Source organism: Anolis sagrei, chromosome 5 (genome assembly GCF_037176765.1).
Source record: "Anolis sagrei isolate rAnoSag1 chromosome 5, rAnoSag1.mat, whole genome shotgun sequence".
Classification (NCBI taxonomy): domain Eukaryota; kingdom Metazoa; phylum Chordata; class Lepidosauria; order Squamata; family Dactyloidae; genus Anolis; species Anolis sagrei.
Window position 1 is genome coordinate 16,567,916 of NC_090025.1, and position 20,930 is coordinate 16,588,845.

A 20,930-nucleotide genomic window follows, 5' to 3' on the forward strand; every position below is an offset into this window, starting at 1 on the left:
ACACCCCAGAGTCAGACACGACTGGACTTAATGTCAGGGGAAAACCTTTACCTTTACTATTACATTCTGAGGCACCACATAAAAGGAATGTACTATTGCTGATATATAGAATGAATATATTTGAATCACTGGGAAGAAAAACAGCAAAATATAAGGTTGCTACTTACTCTCTATCGACAACGAGACATTCCACATCATTTTCATCTGCAATTATATTAGCAGACCGAACATCGTCACTGTAATAAAAAAAAGATCAAAACACTGAATCAACAGAATTCCTCTGGCATAAATAGAAATGTTAAGATGTGCATAGCTGATATTAATTTATATGTGTGCATACACGCTACGTGTTCCAGAAACCAGCAAAATTAATGAGATAGCAGTACTATCCCCTACATGCCCATTAACAAGAGACATTGGCCAAGAATACAGCCCTATAAACCTTGATCTATTGAGCATAATTGGACTCTTATAAAGCAGTAAAACTTTATTCAGAAATCTAGGGCTGGAATCCTCTACAACAGTGTGCATTACAGAACTTTTTGTGTATTTAGCTATTAGTGAATTGTGAAGATGCTGAATGGAACCATGGTAAGAGCGTCTTTATGCCCATTGGTCTCAATGCATATCAGTCCCATTATACATCAGTCCCCATGCATATCAGTCACTTTTCAAGTTCCACCACATAGTGATGTAATAGTAGTCTTTTACTAGATTACAGAGCTGTCTGATCCTAATTCCTGCAATGACAATTTTAATGCTAGATCCCACTTTAGGGTTTTGATCTTACCAAAAAAAAAAGTCTTATTGTTAGAGTGATATAAACCTAACTACTAGGGCTGGGCGATTTCGTTCGTTAATTTCGTAATTCGTATTAATTCGTTATTTTTTTTATAACGAAGCGATATTGAACCATTCAGGAGCAACTAAAAAACGAAACGAATTTTTCAATTCGTTTTGTAATTGTTTCGTAATTGTTTCGAAATCATTCCAAAATCGTTTCGTTATTATTTCCGCATGTCTGGTGCAAGTTTTAGGGTTGCTGTTTGTTTTCTCAGTGAAAAAAAATATATAATTATCGCACCAACAGTCAACAACAGAGGGAGAGGGAAGCTTCAGAAGTTCCCCCTGTCCCATTTGGAGGTTTTTTTAGCATATTGCGCGATCGCGTCCGCCATTAACGAATCGATTTGTAATTGTTTCGTAATTGTTTCGTAATTGTTTCATAATTTCCGAAATTTCGTAAATTTCAAACTTTTTTTAAGGAAAATTTTGGAATTCTTTTAAAAATCTAAACGCAAAAACCCCCTAAAAACGAATTGAGTTTAGAAACAATTTTTTCTGTGGTTGCCCAGCCCTACTAACTACCATCATCTCCTCTTATTGTCTTTAAATATTCAACTTGCATTATTTGAATGTTATGATGCAGAAAAAAAAATACAAAGAGAGAGACTTGTGACACCTTATAGTCTAAAATGGGTTTCATGGCATGAGTGTACTTAGGTTACAGTTTAGACGCACTAATAAAGAAGGTTGGAGTCCACATAAATGTAATGTAAACAACACACACATTTTAAAAGCAACCTTTAGGTGTTATTTTGCTTTAAGTTCATAACATTTTAATCTTTAAATGTTTATTGACCAGCAAATCCAATGCTGTATAATTATCTCAGAAAAGCTGGGGTTTCTTATTGATTGCTGGAATGGGGAGAGGCCACTTGGCTTACTCAACATAGGCTTGTTGCATATGAGTTGATCATGATGGGAGGTTTATTTGCTAAATTATAAAATGGATTGATAAAATAATTTGAATTAGTTTCATACTAGGTCAACCGCTGCATGAATGCATATTGAATTATGGTTTGGTCAATCCATTCTTTGAAATCTTCCATGTAACTAGGCATCTTCAAGATAAAAATATAGATATTTGGGCAATACAAAATGTACCATTCCAATGGGCATAAAAGATGCTGTGAGTGAAGAAGTAGTAGATTGGAAACTTAATCTTAAGTGCATATGTGCTAAAAGAAAAAAGGTTAGTCATTTACCCCAACAATTCTGCCCACAACCTATTCTATTTGTGTTTCCATGAACAGCTCCAACATCACCCAAAAAGTGGGTTGATGTGAGTTTTCTGAACTGTAAGGCAATGTTCCAGAAGCATTCTCTCCTGACGTTTCGCCCACATCTATGGTAGGTATCCTCAACAAAAAGGAGGAAACCATAAAAATGTACAAAATCTGACTAGCAGTATTAAAAAAATCTCCAAAAATAATGATAGTAAAAAAAATTGCAACACTCAAAAACCAGGGGAATTCCAGACAAGAATCAGTCAGGGCCAGGGCCCTTCCACACTGCCATATTACCCAGAACATCAAGGCAGATAATCCACAATATCTGCTTTGAACTGAGTTTTCTGAATCCATACTGCCATATAATCCAGCTCAAAGCAGATAATGTGGGGTTTTATATAGCTGTGTGGCAGGGTCTCCAGCAAACACTTCCCAACAAAGGATTCCCCCAGGTAGGAACCAGCCAGACTCTGAAGCTGCAAGGCCATTCAATGCTAATCATGGTGGCCATTTGCAACATTAACATTTGCCTGAAGTAGACGAGAGTTCTTTCTTCCACCCTGGAGATTCTACAGATAGATAAACCTGCACTTGCCTAGTTTCCAACAGACCTCACAACCTCTGAGGATGCCTGCCATAGATGTGGGGTTCTTTTTTTGTCGTGTCAGGAGACGCTTGAGAATCTACAAGTCACTTCTGGTGTGAGAAAATTGGCCGTCTGCAAGGATGTTGCCCAGGGGACGCCCGGATGATTTGATGTTTTATCATCCTTGTGGGAGGCTTCTCTCATGTGCCCACATGAGGAGCTGGAGCTGGTAGAGGGAGCTCATCCGCCTCTCCCCAGATTTGAACCTGTGACCTGTTGGTCTTCAGTCCTGCCGGCACAGGAGTTTAAACCATTGCACCACCGGGGGCTCCATATAGATGTGGGTGAAACGTCAGGAGAGAATGCTTCTGGAACATGGCCAGACAGCCTGGAAAACTCACAGCAACCCAGTGATTTTGGCCATGAAAGCTATCGGCAACATCACCCAAAAACAACTGGGAAGTAAATGTGAATGTTTATGAACCAAAAATAATTTTGAACTAACCTGATGAGGGCTCTTTCCCCAAAATAATCTCCTTTTTGTAGTGTTTTAATCAGGGTTTGTGGCTGTCCTTCCGCGGTCTGGGTGACCTTAACCTAGGAAACAGAGGACTACACGTCACTTGTCTAATACTAATACAGTGAAATCTACTAATTTCCTTTAGTCTCTCCTCATGCATTATTCACCCTCCTCCAAAAGTATAAACAAGAGGCACCAAACAATAGATTATTAAAAATCCACTTGGGCTTAATCAAAGCAAATAAAGCAGCATAACAAAACAACAATGACACACAGCTTCCCTCTCTGTCTCTTGAAACCAGGCTAACACTTTTAAATGCTGGAAGGGAACATTTACATTTGCATGGAAATGTTCGGCTTCATAGACATTTAGTGCTATCCATCAAACCATTCCCGGATGATAGGCTTCAATACCCATTCATTTCAAATGACAAACCTGAATATGCATGAATGTTGTGAGTGTGTGTATGTGAATATTCATCCCCTTTTGGTGAAAAGATCAGGGGCTCTCCATGCAAGTGGAAACATCATCGCTTCCCAATACCCATTCTGGTGAAGAACACTTGGCAAAGCAACCAATGAATAATTACCCATCTCATATGGGTTACAAAGGTAGGAATGCAAAACAGACTAGTCCCCATTTCTTGAGGAATACAGGATGAACGGCAAGCGACAGGTGTGAGCATTTTTAAATCCTCTCTCACAAGTAGAAGATGAATCAGTCAAGGAGAAAGAGGCAGCGTATATATGGTATGTGTGTAAAAACTGGAAGGTCTAATGACAATTACACACTAAATCATAAAGGTTGAGCATCTCTTAACTGAAAATTCAAAAACAAAAAAACTCCAGAATTCAAAATTGCTAACATGGGAGGGCTGAGATTGTGACGCCTTTGCTTTCAAATGGTTCAACGTATGCAAAAATTGTGTTTACAATCACCCTCAAGCTATGTGCATAAGAGTATGTGAAGCCTAACTGAATTGTGTGTTTAGAACTAGATTCCAATTTCCAAGTTATCTACTTATTAAAAATATTGGAATCACTGAGGTGCTGTGGGTATTCCGGGCTATATGGCCATGTTTTAGAAGCATTCTCTCCTGACGTTTCACCCACATCTATGGTACACATCCTTAGAGGTCGAGGAGTCTGTTGGAAACTAGGAAAGTCAGGTTTATACATCTGTGAAATGTCCAGGGTGGGAGAATTAATTCTTGCCTGCTTGAGGTAAGTGTGAATGTTGCAATTGACCACACTGATTAGCACTGAATAGCCTTGCAGCTTTAAAGCCAGGCTGATTCCTGCCTAGGGGAATCCTTTATTGGGAGGTTTTTGCTGGCCCTAATTGTTTCATGTCAGGAATTCCCCTGTTTTTTGAGTGTTCCTCTTTATTTTCTGTCCTGATTTTAGAGATTTTTTTTAATACTGGTAGCCAGATTTTGTTCATTTTCATGGTTTCCTCCTTTCTTCCTCCTTTCTGTTGAAATTGCTTGTGGATTTCAATGGCTTCTCTGTGTAGTCTGATATGGTGGTTATTAGTGGTCCAGCATTTCTGTGTTCTCAAATAATATCCTACAAAAAGGATCCCCCAGGCAAGGAGCAGCCAGGCTTTGAAGTCGCAAGGCCATTCAATGCTAATCAAGGTGGCCAATTGCAACATTCACACCTGCCTCAAGCAGACAAGAGTTCTTTCTCCTACCTTGGGCATTCCACAGATATAGAAACATCACTTTCCTAGTTTCCAACAGGCCTCACAACCTCTGACGATGCCTGCCATAGATGTGGGCGAAACACCAAGAGAGAATATTTCTGGAACATAGCCATACAGCCTGGAACACTCACAGCAATGCAATTCAAAATGCTTCTGGAACTCTGACAGTATACAGATAATGCCTTATGACATTTTTTTTCTTTCGTGTCAAGAGCAACATGAGAAACTGCAAGTCACTTCTGGTGTGAGAGAATTGGCTGTCTGCAAGGATGTTGCCCAGGGGACATCCAGATGTTTTGATGTTTTACCATCCTTTTGGGAGGCTTCTCTCATGTGTCCGCATGGAGAGCTGGAGCTGACAGAGGGAGCTCATCTGTGTTCTCCCTGGATTCGAACCTTTGACCTGTTGGTCTTCAGTCCTGCTACCACAAGGGTTTAACTTATTGCACCACCAAGGCCTCCAATTTATTACAATGACATACAATGAGACACAAAGGCAAAGGCTCTTTCTCCATTTCCAAGCTGGTCGTGTGGCCGGCATGACTGCTTGAAGTGTCTTTTTGCTTTTTACTGTGAAAGCAGTACCTATTGATCTACTCACATATGCATGTTTTCGAACTGCTAGGTTGGCAGAAGCTAGAGCTAACAGCAGGAGCTTACCCCGTGTCATGGATTCAAACTGCCAATATTCAGGTCAGCAGTTCAGCAGCACAAGGGCTTAACCCATTTTGACACCTCAGCCCCTAAGATATGTGCCTTAGGCTGGAACTACAGCGTACTGCATACTATTTGAGATCACTACCTGACTGAGGCAAGAATAGGAATCCCCTTTCTCCCCTTTGACAAAATAGCTTGCAAAAGCTTAATTTATTTTCTGGGGGCGAGAGCCTTTTTTCCATTCCCAGATTCAGTGTGCAAATTGCTGGAGCGGCACCCAACAAGAGTGATTACTGTCAATTCACGTTTTCTTGCCTAATGTAAGGAGGCCGCAGAAGTGTTTACTGCTGGAGCTTGCCAACTGGTAATGCACCATCTGTCCCTAGTCCTGCATGACTGCTGATTTGTTTGTTATTCAGTAGTTAACATATAAATGTTTTTTGATTAAGTCTCTCCACCTTCTGCATATAATGAAAAAAGAGAAAGCATTTCTTTCTGCTGTGTTTTTAAAGCAAGGGATCTTTTAAGACTGGCTTGGGTCCAGAGAGCTATTCTGGGCATGCCTAAAGGCAGAGAGACAAAGGTCAAGATTTTGTCTTATGCCCTTTAAACAGTAGACCAAGGATGATGAAGACTTGGCCTTCAGATCAATAGTATATACCCTCTGTCTAAATAATCATCTGCTATCCCATTTTTGGAGCCCCCAGTGGTGCAGTGGATTAAACCACTGAGCTGATAGACTTGCTGACCAAAAGGTCAGTGGTTCACATTTGGGGAGTGTTTTTTTTTTGTCATGTCAGGAGCAACTTGAGAAACTGCAAGATGTTTCTGGTGTGAGAGAATTGGCTGTCTGCAAGGACGTTGCCAAGGGGACGCCCAGATTATTTGATGTTTTTATCATCCTTGTGGAAGGCTTCTCTCATGTCCCCACATGAGAAGCTGGAGCTGATAGTGGGAGCTCATCCACCTCTCCCCAGATTCGAACCTGCGACCTGTTGGTCTTCTGTCCTGCCGGCACAGCGGTTTAACCCACTGCATCACCAGGGGAGTGGAGTGAGCTCCCACTGTTATCCCCAGCTTCTGCCAGCCTAGCAGTTTGAAAACATGCAAATGTGAGTAGATCAATAGGTACCGCTTAGGTGGGAAGGTCACGGCATTTCATAGAATCATAGAATCAAAGAGTTGGAAGAGACCTCATGGGCCATCCAGTCCAACGCCCTGCCAAGAAGCAGGAATATTGCATTCAAATCACCCCTGACAGATGGCCATCCAGCCTCTGTTTAAAAGCTTCCAAAGAAGGAGCCTCCACCACACTCCGGGGCAGAGAGTTCCACTGCTGAATGGCTCTCACAGTCAGGAAGTTCTTCCTCATGTTCAGATGGAATCTCCTTTCTTGCTTCATGCAGTCATGCTGGCCACATGACCTTGGAGGTGTCTACGGACAACGCTGGTTCTTTGGCTTAGAAATGGAGATGAGCACCACCCTCCAGAGTTGGACTTGACTAGATTTAATGCCAAGGGGGAAACTTTACCTTATCCCACTTTTACATCTGCTTTTAAAATGCCCCATTTTCTCTGTCCTTCTCTCACCTTTCTCATCTGTTATTAATTAATTTCATTTGCTCCAAACTGAGTTCAAAGAGCAAGGATAGTTTATATTAAATTAATCCAGGAAGGTGAGAGAAGAGAAGGCAGTTGAATTTTGACTTTCCCTCCAGACTCGGGGAAAAGCAAACTGCTGCAGATTAACTCGGATGCTTTTTCTTCATTAATAATGTTGCTATCTTGATCATCCCTTAATGTTGCTTAGTCCCGTGTGTCCTGCCTTCCTATTTGGAAGCATGAATACTTTACTATGGCTTATACATTGCATGCTCTCCCTGGCCTCCCGTGTGACATTGGCAAAAAGACAGCTTCATGCACACTTCCATTAGCAAACATAGGCATTCCTCTTTCCTGGTTTCTTACCTTCCCTTTGGCTATAACAAAGAATGTGTTTCCTTCTTCTCCTTCACGAATAATATAATCACCTTTATCATAGTATTCCTATGGGGCAGAAAGAATGCAAGATTATAAAAAATGTAGCAGGCTATTCCCATCTTTTCAAGGCCCTCAAGTAAAGCCAACAGCATTTTATAACACATTGTCAAACGTCTTGGTTTTAAAGCAGAAAGTTATTCACATCCACACCAAACCTGCAGTCCAGACCTCGATAACAAGGTGATATTATTCAGTCTACATAAACCCAGGTAGATTGAAATATTTAGCTCCGAGCAGGAATGAATGATTGCAGCATTGCATAATTACTACTAAACTTGCAGATTTTCTGCATCAGAACCACAAAGCGGCTTTGAGCAAGAAAAATATGCAAATTCTAAAAATCCAGAGCTTGAGAATACTAGTAGAAGGAGGGATACTATGAGTTAAGCACTCTGAACCAGCTGCATTTGTATTCTTGCATAGTCCTGTTATTCTATCTGCTTTTCATCACTTAGAAAGTATTTAGAAAAGCTAACTGGTCATTATGATAATTCCATTCCTTCCAAGGGTTAGTAGTAATAATCACAGATGAAGTTTAGAAAAAGTCAATATTTTCTCTCTTCCTCAAAAATTACTAAAATACAAATAAACTGGCCCAATTGCAAATCTATATAAATAAAAATGTAATGTTTGTTTGTGGGATTAACATAATTCAAAAACCACTGGACAGATTGATGCCAAATTTGGCCACAAGACAACTACTAACACAAGGAGTGACCATCACTCAAAAAAATGAGTTTGTCATTTGGGAGTTGTAGCTGTTGGGATTTATAGTTCATCTACAATAAAAGAGCATTCTGAACTCCACCAATGATGGAATTGAACCAAACGTGGCACACAGGACTCCCATGACCAACAGAAAATACTAGAAGGGTTTGGTAGGCATTGATGTTGAGTTTGGGAGTTGTAGTACACCTGCATCCAGAGAGCACTGTGGACTCAAACAATGAGGGATCTGGACCAAACTTGGCACAAATATTCCATATGACCAACTGGGGGAAATAGACCTTGATATTTGTGAGTTGTAGTTACTGGGATTTATAGTTCACCTACAATCAAAGAGCATTCTGAATTGGGGCAAACTTCCCACACAGAACCTCGATGACCAACAGAAAATACTTAAGGCCATCCAGTCCAACTTCCTTCATGAGGGCAAGAAAACGTTATCAAATACTGTTTACCCACACGCATAAAGAAATTACATATATTAGAAACCAACACTTTCTCATTACTTTGTTTTCCAGATCACCAGACTGGGCCATAGCAACACATGGCAAGGGATGGCTAGTTGCTAATAAAGCCCAAAACTGTCCCTAAAAGCCAATATGAGAACTGATGTATATTGGACACATCTAAAAAAGAAATGGATTAGTAGAAAAGACAATAATGTATTGACAAAGGCTTTCATGACCAGAATCACTGGGTTGGTGCGTATTTTCTGAGCTGTATGTTCCAAAGGCATTCTCTCCTGAAGTTTCACCCACATCTATGGCAGGCATCCTCAGAGGTTGTGAGGTCTGTTGGAAACTAGGAAAATGAGGTTTATTTATCTGTGGAATGTCCAGGGTGGGAGAAAGAACTCTTGTCTGTTTGAGGTAGGTGTGAATGTCTCAGTTGGCTACCTTGATTAGCATTTAATGGCCTAGCAGTTTCAAGGTCTGGCTCCTTACTGCCTGGGGGAATCCTTTGTTGGGAGGTGATTGGCTGGCCCTGATTGTTTCTTGTCTGTTATGATTTTAGATATTTTTTAATACTGGTAGCCAGATTTTGTTCATTTTCATGGTTTCTTCCTTTCTGTTTAAATTGTCCACATGCTTGTGGATTTCAATGGCTTCTCTGTGTAGTCTGACATGGTGGTTATGAAAGTGGTCCAGCATTTCTGTATTCTCAAATAATATGTTGTGTCCAGGTTGGTTCATCAAGTGCTCTGCTATGAATAACTTCTCTGATTGAAGTAGTCTGCAGTGCCTTTCATTTTCCTTGATTCATGTCTGGGCAAGGCGGTCCCTAAGTAGGCTTGTCCACAGCTGCATGGTATGCAGTAGTCTCCTGCAGAGGTGAGAGGATCCCTCTTGTCCTTTGCTGAATGTAGCATTTGTTGGATTTTCTTAGTGGGTCTCTAGATAGTCACTGGTTCCCTTGATATATGGTAAGAACACTTTTCCTCACACCCTCTGAGGATGCCTGCCATAGATGCAGGCAAAACGTCAGGAGGGAATGCTTCTGGAACATGGTCATACAGCCTGGAAAACACACAACAACTCAAAGACAATGATGCTTATTTGAAGTGGAGGACAGTAGGAAAGGAGGACCACATTCCAAATGGATAAACTTAGCCAAGAAAGCTATGGCCCTGGCTGTTAACAAGAAGGTGACTTGGAGGCCTTTCATTCATAGAATCACCATAAGATGATGCTGACCTGATGGCAATTTCCAGAACAACAAAAATAGTCACTTGTGACTTCTATGTCAGTGAGGCAATGAACCTGCCACATGCTTCAGACTGAACCTTGAAGGAGCTGTTCACTGAGCTGAACCTATTTTGGAGCTAAAGTTCAGCACATTGGATAGCTCCACTGAAGTTCAAACTCAAATAAGAAAGAGATTCAGTGCCCCACTGACATAAAAGTAATCTGACTTGTGTGTCTGTCTATCTATCTATCTATCATCTATCTTTAACAGCTGGTTAAAGCAACATAAAACATAGCACAAGTCAATGCATGACCTCTATAATATTCTTCTTGGAACCACTTAGTGAAGCAACACTCTATAAATATAAAAGTAACAGTAAAGCTTACTGTTAATACTGCAAAAGAGGTGAAGTTATCCCCATGAAGTTACAAGAATAAGGTAACTTATTTATGACTTCATTACTGGGGGAAAGAGTTAATTATACATAACACATTTGTAACAAGTTAATTCCATGCTCTAACAATGTCGTCATGCTGCATCTTAAATGTGAAAGAAGGAAATTAGACTGGAATAGGTATGACAGAAGTGCTCTAGAGAGGAATTTTGGTAAGGTATACTATATAGGAGAAATATATTTTTCTGACCTCCTATTTAATTCTATAGCTCTAAAATGAACAAGATTTGGTAAAGCCAAGAGTTTAGATTATGTGCTTGTCTACACTGTCTAGAAACCCTGAATCAGGCCAGAATTCATTCCTGGATGTTCACATGACATCCAGGAGTTTCCAGCTCATAATGGGAGGTAAAACCAGTTACCCCAGTTTTATACCACATTAGAAGTCATGGAATGCCCCACACTTCGGAGTTGGTATAAAAAAACTAGACTGATTTTGATTTGAACTGGTCCATTATCCACATGGACAGTGTCACCATCCATTTTTCCCTGCGCTCTGCAATGATGCAACCCTATGAGACCCAGGGATTGGTAGTTTGGTGTGGCAATAGCCCTCGATTGGAGGAGAAGACTGAAGACCTTATACAACCACAACTCCCATGATTCTATAGCATTGAGTCATTGGAGTTAAAGTGGTGTCAAATGGCATTATTTGTTTATTTATTTATTTACCTTATTTAGATCCCGCCTTTTTCACCCCAGAAGGGACTCAAGGTGGCCTTACAACAGGCAGTAATTCGATGCCATACACACATATCAAATAAACAATTACAATTAAAATCAAACAATTAAATATGAATTATTAAAACATAAATTAAAATCATGTCAACCAAAACATAATCCAGGGCTGTTCCATTTGTCAATCACATTGGTTCATAGTCACTTATTGCACTGCTCCAATTACTTGTCAAAAGCTTGATCCCAAAGCCATGTCTTAAGTTTGTTCCTGAAGGCCAGGAGAGAAGGGGCTAATTTGATCTCACTGGGCAGGGAATTCCATAGCTGAGAGGCCACCACTGAGAAGGCCCTGTCCCTCGTCCCCATCAATTGCACTTGCGAAGGAGGTGGGACCGAGAGCAGGGCCTCCCCAGATGATCTTAATCTCTGAGATGGTTCATACAGGTAGGGGGAGATACATTAGGATAGGTAAGCTGAGCCAAAACTGTTTAGGGCTTTATAGGCTAAAGCCAGCACTTTGAATTGTGCTTGGTAGCAGATTGGCATCCAGTAGAGCTGGCGTAACGGGGGGGGGGGGGGGGTGTACTCCCTGTATCCTGCTCTGGTGAGAAATCTGGCTGCCACCCATTGGACCACTTGAAGCTTCCGAACAGTCTTCACAGGCAAACCCACATAGAGTGCATTGCAGTAGTCTATTCTGGATGTAACCAGAGCATGGGCTACCATGACCAAGTCTGACTTCCCAAGGTATGGTTGCAACTGGTGCACAAGTTTTAATTGTGTAAAAGCCCCCCTGACCACCACCGTGTTCCAGACTCAGCAATACAATATAGATGCACCATTAGATATGCTTTGCCAAGAATTTGTGTTACACAATTCTCTTTGAATAATCTAAAGATGGGCAGTAGATTCCCCCCACTTAATAGAAGGTGAGTGTGTTACATAGGCCTAGCTTGGAAGGCATTCAGGTCATTCATGCAAAGAATTAGCTTTGCTCACAAATTTCTGAAAAAGCAGATATGAACAGTTAGACAAGCATTGACCACAAATCTCAAGCAGAATATTTTTAATCTGGTTCAAATTACATTTCTCCATTGCCAAATCATTCTGGATATAATTCAGCCATAAATACTGCTGAATTATATGACATATTTATTTGCAAGTAAAAATTGTTCAGGACTGGTGATATAATGAACTAAATGAATTCCTTGTCCTGACCATCTGTTCTGTTGAACCATAAAGTTATATGCTTACATAAGAATAATGTGCATAATAAACCCATATGCCCTGAATGATTCAATTCCACCCTTCATATAAAATTATCTGTTCATTTATAGTTGTGAGTACTACTTATACTAAGTGTGAAGGCAAGGGGAGTAAAAGAGAAAGGGGAGGCCACGACTAGTAATATCTCAGTTCTCAAGCAATTATTCTAATTGGAAGTTAATTACTGTATTTTACAAGTATAACTAAAGAAAAGAAACTAAGGGTGCATCTACTCTATAGAAATAATGCATTTTGACACCTCTAAGTGATTTCGGATCATGGGAGTTGTAGTTTGGCGATGCACCAGTTCTCTTTAGCGACAAGGCTAGGGATATTATAACACTGCAGCTCCCCTGATCCCATAGCACTGAGCCATGGCAGTTCAAGTGGTGTCAAACTGTATTAATTACACAGTGTAGATACATTCTGAATAGTGTTTACGAAATGCCAATACTTATTTTGAAAGTCATGAATTACATTCTTTACAACATCAATCACCATTAGTAATGTATTTGTTTTTGCTATTTTACAGCTATAAGAAGCAAGGCTACATTTCATAGCTACAGACATAAATCACAGAGTTATTTTTAGGTATTGGTAAAAGTTAATTTTCCTAGAAAAACAGAAACTTCAGAGAATATCCTCTGCATTATAAGTGGAGATCTCCTGTTTTTGAGGAACAGTAGAATGAGCAATCCTTCCTCTCTCTCTTCCTTTCTTTCTTTCTTTCTTTCTTTCTTTCTTTCTTTCTTTCTTATTATACCATGATCAGATTTACAGGTTTCCTACATTGTCCACTAAAACTTTATTGTACATTTGGGAGATAGTACTCCAACTCTTAAAAAAGAAATCCCCCATATAGACCAGCATATCAAACTAGGCATACACCCTAAGTAGTCAACTGGTATGCTATCCTTGAACAGGCAATCCCCAAATTATGAACACAATAGATTCTTTAAGTTTGTTCTTAAGTTGAATCTGTATGCAAGCCAAATACATTGATTCAGTCAGTGTTTTTCAACCTTCCTAATGCTGCGACCCCTTAATACAGTTCCTAATGGTGTGGTGACCTCCAGCCATAGCATTATTTTCATTGCTACTTCATAACTGTAATTTTGCTACTGTTGTGAATCATAATGTAAATATCTGATATGCAGGGTGTATTTTCAGTCACTGGAACAAATTGGGCACAAATGCCCGATACGCCCAAATTTGAATACTGGTGGTGTTGGGGGGATAGATTTTGTCATTGGGGAGTTGTAGTTGCTGGGATTTCTAGTTCACCTGCAATCAAAGAGCATTCTTAATTCCACCAGTGATGGGATTGAATCAAACTTGGCACACAGAACTCCATGACCAACAGAAAATACTAGAAGGGTTTGGTGTCTGTTCATGCTGTCTGTATGAAGCAGGAGGATTTAGGGAGTTTCAGCTCCAAAAAACAAACTTTCTAAACATTGATGTCAGGAGCAACTTGAGAGCTGCAAGTTGCTTCTGGTGTGAGAAAGTACATTGCCCAGGGGATGCCCGGATGTTTTACCATCCTGTGGGAGGCTCTCTCATTGACCTTGAGTTTTGGAATTGCAGTTCATCAACATCCAGAGAGCACTGTGGACTCAAATAATGATGGCTCTGGACCAGATTTGGCACAAACACTCAATCTGCCCAAATGTGAACACAGGTGAATCTTGGGGAAAATAGACTTTGACATTTGAGAGTTGCAGTTGCTGGGATTTGTAGTTCACCTACAATCAAAGAGTATTCTGAACCCCAACAATGATAGAATTAGGCCAAATGTCCCACACAGAACCCACATGAGCAACAGAAAATACTGTGTTTTCTGATGGTCTTTGGTGATCCCACTGACATCCCCTCACAACACCCCCCCCCCCCAGGGGTCCTAACCTACAGGTTGAGAAAGGTTAGTTTAAGTGTAATTCCAGCCATAGATATAGATATAGAGATAGATATATAGTTATATAGTAATATAGATAAATTTTAGGTTTGGGTAGCATAGGTAAGGGTTAACGTCCCTGTGACATTTGCTTTGTTGTCCGTGCAAATGTTTCAGAAGATTTAACCTCACTTTCTGTCCATGTGATAATTGGATTTTGAAAAATTTGGCTTGTTTTGGAAACAAGGATTGGTGATAAGGTTTCAGTGAAGACACCTTTTCCCACGCTAACTCTTGGAGTAGCAAATTTTCCTTCTTGTTGTCTCACCCCAGTTCTTAACTAGGAGTAGTATAAAGGAATTACCGGCAGTCCCCAAGTTACAAACATCAGGTTGACATTCCTTAAATATAAAGGAATCACAGGCAGTCCTCGAGTTTGTAACTTGGGGACTGCTTGTAATTCCTTTATATTTAAGGAATGTCAACCACTGCATGGAGATCTGCTGAAAACTGGTGGTGGTAAAGTAGACATCATAAACAAATGAAATTTATAACGAATAATGAAATTTAGTAAGGATTTATATGTGGCTAAGGTCATCATAAACGCAAACGTGGCAACTGAAGCACAGAGCAGATTGCACTGTAGAATGGTTCTGCCAAGTTTTGCACTTATTTAAAGTGGAGGTGAACCTACAACACTTTATTCTTTTACAAAATGACCCTTGTTAAGTAACACACACCTGGCTTTGAGATTAAACAGAACACCCCGAAATGTGTAACAAACAAGGTGATGTTTTACTCAAGCTGTTCAACTTTCTTCTACAAGAATTTCCTTTAAGATTAGATTTGAATACTGTATATCTTTTTGGAAGCCCAAGTACTTACCACTTCCAAGCAGTCCACGATCTTTGACAGCTTATCTTCGGGTAAATTCTTCAGCAAAGACACACTTGGAAATAATGAAAAACAATTTTGTGCTTTTAAAACACATTGAACATAGAATTTCAACTTTCTTTATTAAACCAGTATTTTGGACAATTATTGTTACTCAGTAGAATTTGAAAGAATGTTATGAATGAGATTTCTCAAATTTGCAATTATCCTTGACATTACTTCCATGCTCTCTGTATGAAGCAGGAAGATTTGGGGAGTTTCAACTCCAAAAAATAAACTTTCTAAACTGTGATGTCAGGAGCGACTTGAGAAACTGCAAGTCGCTTCTGGTGTGAGAGAGTACATTGCCCAGGGATGCCCGGATGTTTTACCATCCTGTGGGAGGCTCTCTCATGTCCCTACATAAGAAGCTGGAGCTGACAGATGGGAGCTCATCCCGCTCCCCAGATTCAAATTGCTGACCTTTTGGTCAGTAGTTCTGCCAGCACAAGGGTTTAACCCACTGTACCACTGGGGATAGTGAAAGCGAGTGAATAAAGATTAAATAGAGGTAAACATTCAAAAAGGGACAGAAGAATCAACACTAACAAATGCTTTCTGTGTGTGTTTGGAGTGTTTTTCTCTGTAATTTTGATACTACTATAGTTGTAACACCTGTACTTATGTGAACTGTCTCCCAATTAAAATCCTAAAGCATGGTATTGGTACAAGAAAAAGATTTTAAGCCTGCATTTTTTTAAAAAATCTACACTGTTCTCAAGACAAAGAGTAAAAAAAATGGCCTGCCTGCAAATCATCTGCCAGCCAATGGAATGGATATGATTACAGGGCATTAAAAAGAACCTGTTGCCAGGTACCCATTGTCCTATTCACAGTTCTGACATTCAGATTGTGTTGAAATTGCTTACAATTTTTTTTTCAAAATGTGGAAGTCAGTACAGCATTGAAAATAAATTTAACACACCCATGTCCCCTTAAATTGATTTTAGAAAACAACTCATCTGGAATTGCAAGAGATGTATTTGGGCATTATTTTGATTTTTTTTGTAACTTGAATAAGATATTAAAACAGATGTGGGAATCATGTAGTTCAATGATGAAATTGTACATGTCTGTTTGTCTCCAACAGATATCCAAAAGCCAGGACTGGTTTTCCATTCGCACATGCAACCATCACCTAGCACAGGTTTTGCATCCTTATTCAAAATTCCCAGATCTGAAATACTCCAAAATCCAAAATTGTCCACTTGTGTGGCTTAGATAGCAACACCTTTTTTTCCCTTAACTTTGTTTTATGAACAAACTTATTTTAAAGAATTGTGTATACAATTACCTTCAGGCTATACATATATGGTGAACGTGAAGCATAAATTAATGTTGTGTTTATACTTTGGTCCCATGTCTAGATACTGCATGCTGTATATGCCAGTATTCCAAAATCCAAAAAATATGAAATATGAACACTTCTAGTACCAAAAATTTTGGATAACGGATATTCAACTTTTGTTAAAAAAAGAACAACTCACTTCACCCATGATAGAAAGGCTGTAGAATGCATAAGAGGACAAAATGTCCTTTCATAAGGGAGGATGTCCAACCTACATCATGGGTGAAGCCAACTATGACTATATAATTTGTCTATATCAGTGGTTCCCAACCTGTGGTCCGTGGACCACTAATGGTTCCGCGAGAACTAAGATATGACCTGCAGCCTCACCATTACAACGGGAATGGCTGGCCTCATGAAATCCTCTTATAGTGCCAATATGGTTTTCTGTGGGTAAGCAGATGGCAAATACTGGATGGCATATGTTGTGTATCAGAAATTAGAGCTGATGTGGTCTATCCAATGCAATTTTCTGAATCAGAACCCCAAATAACCAAACCGAATCTAAAGTTGACCAAAAACTGATTTGTAACCCTTTTGGTACTAATGTTGGAGAGTGATCCCTGCTCAAAGTGGTCCCTGTTCAAGTGGTTCCTGGTCAAAAAAAAAAAGGCTGGGAACCATTGGTCTATCACATCTGAAGTCAATGAATGGTCAGTGTAGACTTCCACAGATGTTCCCCCCAAAACTATTGGCCAATTTAGTAGATATCTGCTAGGCTCGTAGATAAAATAAAAACATTGAGATTTCACTTCCCAAAGAGGACAATTTTCACTGGCAGTCTGCTCCAATAAAATCACATGGGTTTAATGATCATTGGTCATCTTGGATCTCTATTAATTGTTAGTAAAGGCAATTAAGCATAGTCTTGACACTACATTTACCTTCTGAGGAAGTTTCTGTATTGGTCATGTCTTGCTTGTGCTGTTCTTCTCATTATATTTTGGAAGACCTCTCTGTCTAATGCCCATGTTTTCACGATAGTGACAGCTTTAGGGAGGGAAGGGGAGAAAAACAAAATGAAGAAAATGTGACATTTTATGGTGTACCTGATAGTGATTGTCCATCTTAAACAAGTCCGCTGAGAATAGCACATTCTCACATCTATCTGAGAAAAAGTTCATTGCTCACATTCAGGCTGGTGTTTTTGCATCACCTTTTTATAGCAGGATTTTTCACTGAAGCATCCCTCCCAGCTTCTCACCTTGTTAGTGTTATTACACGGTTTCACCTTGCAATTGCTTGTTTTTAAAGAACGTGTGAGTCTTGGCATTTTCTCTTTGAAAACAACTTATAAATACAGGAACAAAATAAATGCAATTGCCAACAGCATTTCAGAGAAAAGAACCAACATTTTTTAAGAGCCTTCAAAGTCAATAGATGAAACAGCAGGAGCAAATTGTCTAACTTTGAATTCAGCCATCCTCTGCCATTGTTGCTGCTGGGTACTTTCAAGTCATTTGAACTTGAGGAAGAACTTTCTAACCGCGAGAGATGTTCAGCAGTGGAACTATCTGCCTCAGAGTGTGGTGGAGGCTCCTTCTTTGGAGACTTTTAAAAGGAGACTGGATGGCCATCTGTTGGGCATGCTTTGAAAGTTATTGTCTTGGCCAGGGGATGGACTAGATAGCCCATAAAGTCTCTTCCAACTCTATGGTTCTGATGATCATAAGGCAGTACTTGGAGAAATTGTTTTTTGCATTACAACTCCAAGAATCTTTCCAGTTAGCATAGTATAAGAATTTTAGCCCCCAGAGTAAATTTTCCAAGCTCTACGTGGTTCAGGAATACATTTGACTTTCAGCTTTTGGATACTTCCCATCCCTTAAGCTCACAGATTTGCTAAAAAGGAGTGAAATGGGATAACCCCTTTGAGACATCCTGCAATGCTTTTCAAAAAGCAAATGAAATTGAAATATAATGGACAATATTTATTGTTATCATTGTTCGCCCTTGACCAAACTTCAGGCGACCCATAATACATTTGGGTGTATTTATGCAGATAGAACTATTTTAAAAGACTTCATTGGCCATGTCAAGCAACACAGGATTGAATGGCTTGTGACTGCTAATAAATTAAAGCTGCAAGCTATGGAGAATGTCAATTGCTACAGAAGCGATGACCCTCCGCATCTGCAGTCCATCTGCTTTCCCTTGAGGGAAATTGACACATTCCCTTCCGAAGAGCCTGTGGTCATTCTCAGGGGACTTGGATTTTAGAAATGAGATATTGAACGGCTGCCGTTACCATTTTGTATATCTCTCATCCTTCCTAGTCATTCTATCTCCTATAATATTAGGTGTGATATTATCAGTTCTCCACATCTATTAATAAGAGTAAAGAGACAAAAACACAACACTGAGGTCCTTCCACACAGCTGAATAAAATCCCACATTGATCTGCTTTGAACTGGAATATATGGCAGTGTCAACTCAGATAACCCAGTTCAAAATAGATATTGTGTGATTTTCTGCCTTGATATTCTGTATAGAAGGGTCCAAAGATGTCATGCGGAAACTCCAGGTCTATCAGGATAAAGGAGAAGGAACACACATCGTTTTCTGTTTGTAAACTCCTGTATTTTCCTACCACTCTTTTCATCTTTCTCCTTACCAAAAACAAAAATCAATCAAGAAGGAAAGGAGACGAAATGGTTGCATCGTACCTTTTTTCATTGTTAGACTAGATGCTAGTCACAAAAGAAGCACAGTTTAAAAGACAGATAGAAAACCTTTGCATTTCCATTACTTAACAACTGCTGAGATGAATTTAGGATGCAGAGCAACAAGGCTGACAAAGAAACTGCAAATTCATATGCACCAAAACCTGCTCCAACCTGACCTGGAGCTGAAACTAGCTGACAAACTGGGAATGCTCTGAGAAAAAACAAAAGGAAAAGGAAAAGGAAAGGTTCCACTAGATAAACTAATCTGCATGATACTGCTTTTTGTATGAGATTAGCAGAAATCATTCTGTGCTGCTTTTCTGAATATAAATTGAATCTGATGGGCATGAAGAGCTGTTGGCATTCACAAAACTGTTGATGCTTCAGAAAAGCTAGTAGGGACAGGACCCACTTGCCAAGGAGTCGAAATGAGCAGTTCCTTTACAAAAGGGGTGGAAATCGTATGGCTAACAAGATGCCATTGACTGTAACTCCCAGCATTCCTCAAAGTTGACTATGGTCCATCTACACTGCCATGTAGTACAGTTTCAGAATGCAGTTTAACTGCTTTGAACTTAATTATATGTGTCCACACTGCCATATAATCCAGTTCAAAGCAGTTAAACAGCATTGTGAAACTTCACTATATGGCAGTGTAGATGAGGCCTGTTTTGGTTGGGCTTGGAAGATCAAAGGCTTTCTAGTCCTAAAGCTTTCTGACTATGTATCAATATTAGAAACATATTGCCAAAATCAATCATCAGGGTTGCTCCACAGCACTTACAATACTAGTCCCTGGGTACCTCTTTGTAGAATATTGCAGTTTGACACCACTTTAACTGCCATGGGTGGATATTGTGGAATCATGGGTGCTGCAGACACCAAGAACTGAGAAGGCCTGGCCCTTGAGCACTCTAGCTAGGGATCAGCTGTGACCAGCAGTGCTGTGGAATTAGAAGAGGCTCGAATGGAAAGTCAAAGGGAGAAACATGCCAAGAGGAAGGCACATCAAGCCAACACTGACCAAGACTGCCTTCCACCTGGAAACTGATGTCCTCATTGCAGGAGAACACACAAATCAAGAAAAGGGTTCTGCAGCCACCTACAAACCCACCACCAAGACACTACACTTGGAGGGCCATCATCCTCGGGCTTACGAGGTATTGCTTAAATAAGTAAGTAAGTAAGCTGCAGTTTTACAAGATATTTGGCCTTCTCTGCCAAAAGTGGTAGTGCCTCGCCAAACTACAAATCCTAGGATTAAATAGCATTGAACCATGGCACTTAAAGGGGCGTCAGACTGCATTAATTCTACAGTGTAGATGTGCCCTTATTTATTTCACACTTACCATGTCTCTCTACCTGTCTGTCCCATTGTAGATTGCTTTCATGTTTTAGTTATGGAATATTACTTCAAATTGTTATTTCAGTAGCATGCTGACTTTGCAGTAGACAGGGATGTTAATTCATCTTTTCAAAGGTAGCAACAAATAATTTCAGCAATGTTCTTCCCTTTGTGAGAACGTCTTCAAAACCATGCAGTTTTCAAATGCTATTCTGTAATTTGAGATTATTTGCATGAAATTTGCATGTGGTTGTTTTCTATGGAAAACAACCATGTGCAAGAAAAAATATTTTCTACAGAAAACAATCATGCACAAAAAACAATATTTCAAAACAAAAATATTAACATTCC

At 39.8% G+C, this 20,930-nt stretch overlaps 1 protein-coding gene across 1 annotated transcript in view; it reads right to left on the reverse strand.

The window, feature by feature from the left end:
• Positions 1-20,930, reverse strand: part of PRKG2 (protein kinase cGMP-dependent 2) — an 83,734-nt gene that overhangs the window by 31,397 nt on the left and 31,407 nt on the right. Inside the window, exons 5-9 of the mRNA XM_060779342.2 lie at positions 17,453-17,558; positions 15,173-15,236; positions 7,512-7,589; positions 3,164-3,255; positions 168-236 (exon numbers count right to left, since the gene is read on the reverse strand). Of these exons, the coding sequence (XP_060635325.2) occupies positions 168-236; positions 3,164-3,255; positions 7,512-7,589; positions 15,173-15,236; positions 17,453-17,558 (409 nt within the window). The remainder of the gene's footprint in view (positions 1-167; positions 237-3,163; positions 3,256-7,511; positions 7,590-15,172; positions 15,237-17,452; positions 17,559-20,930) is intronic.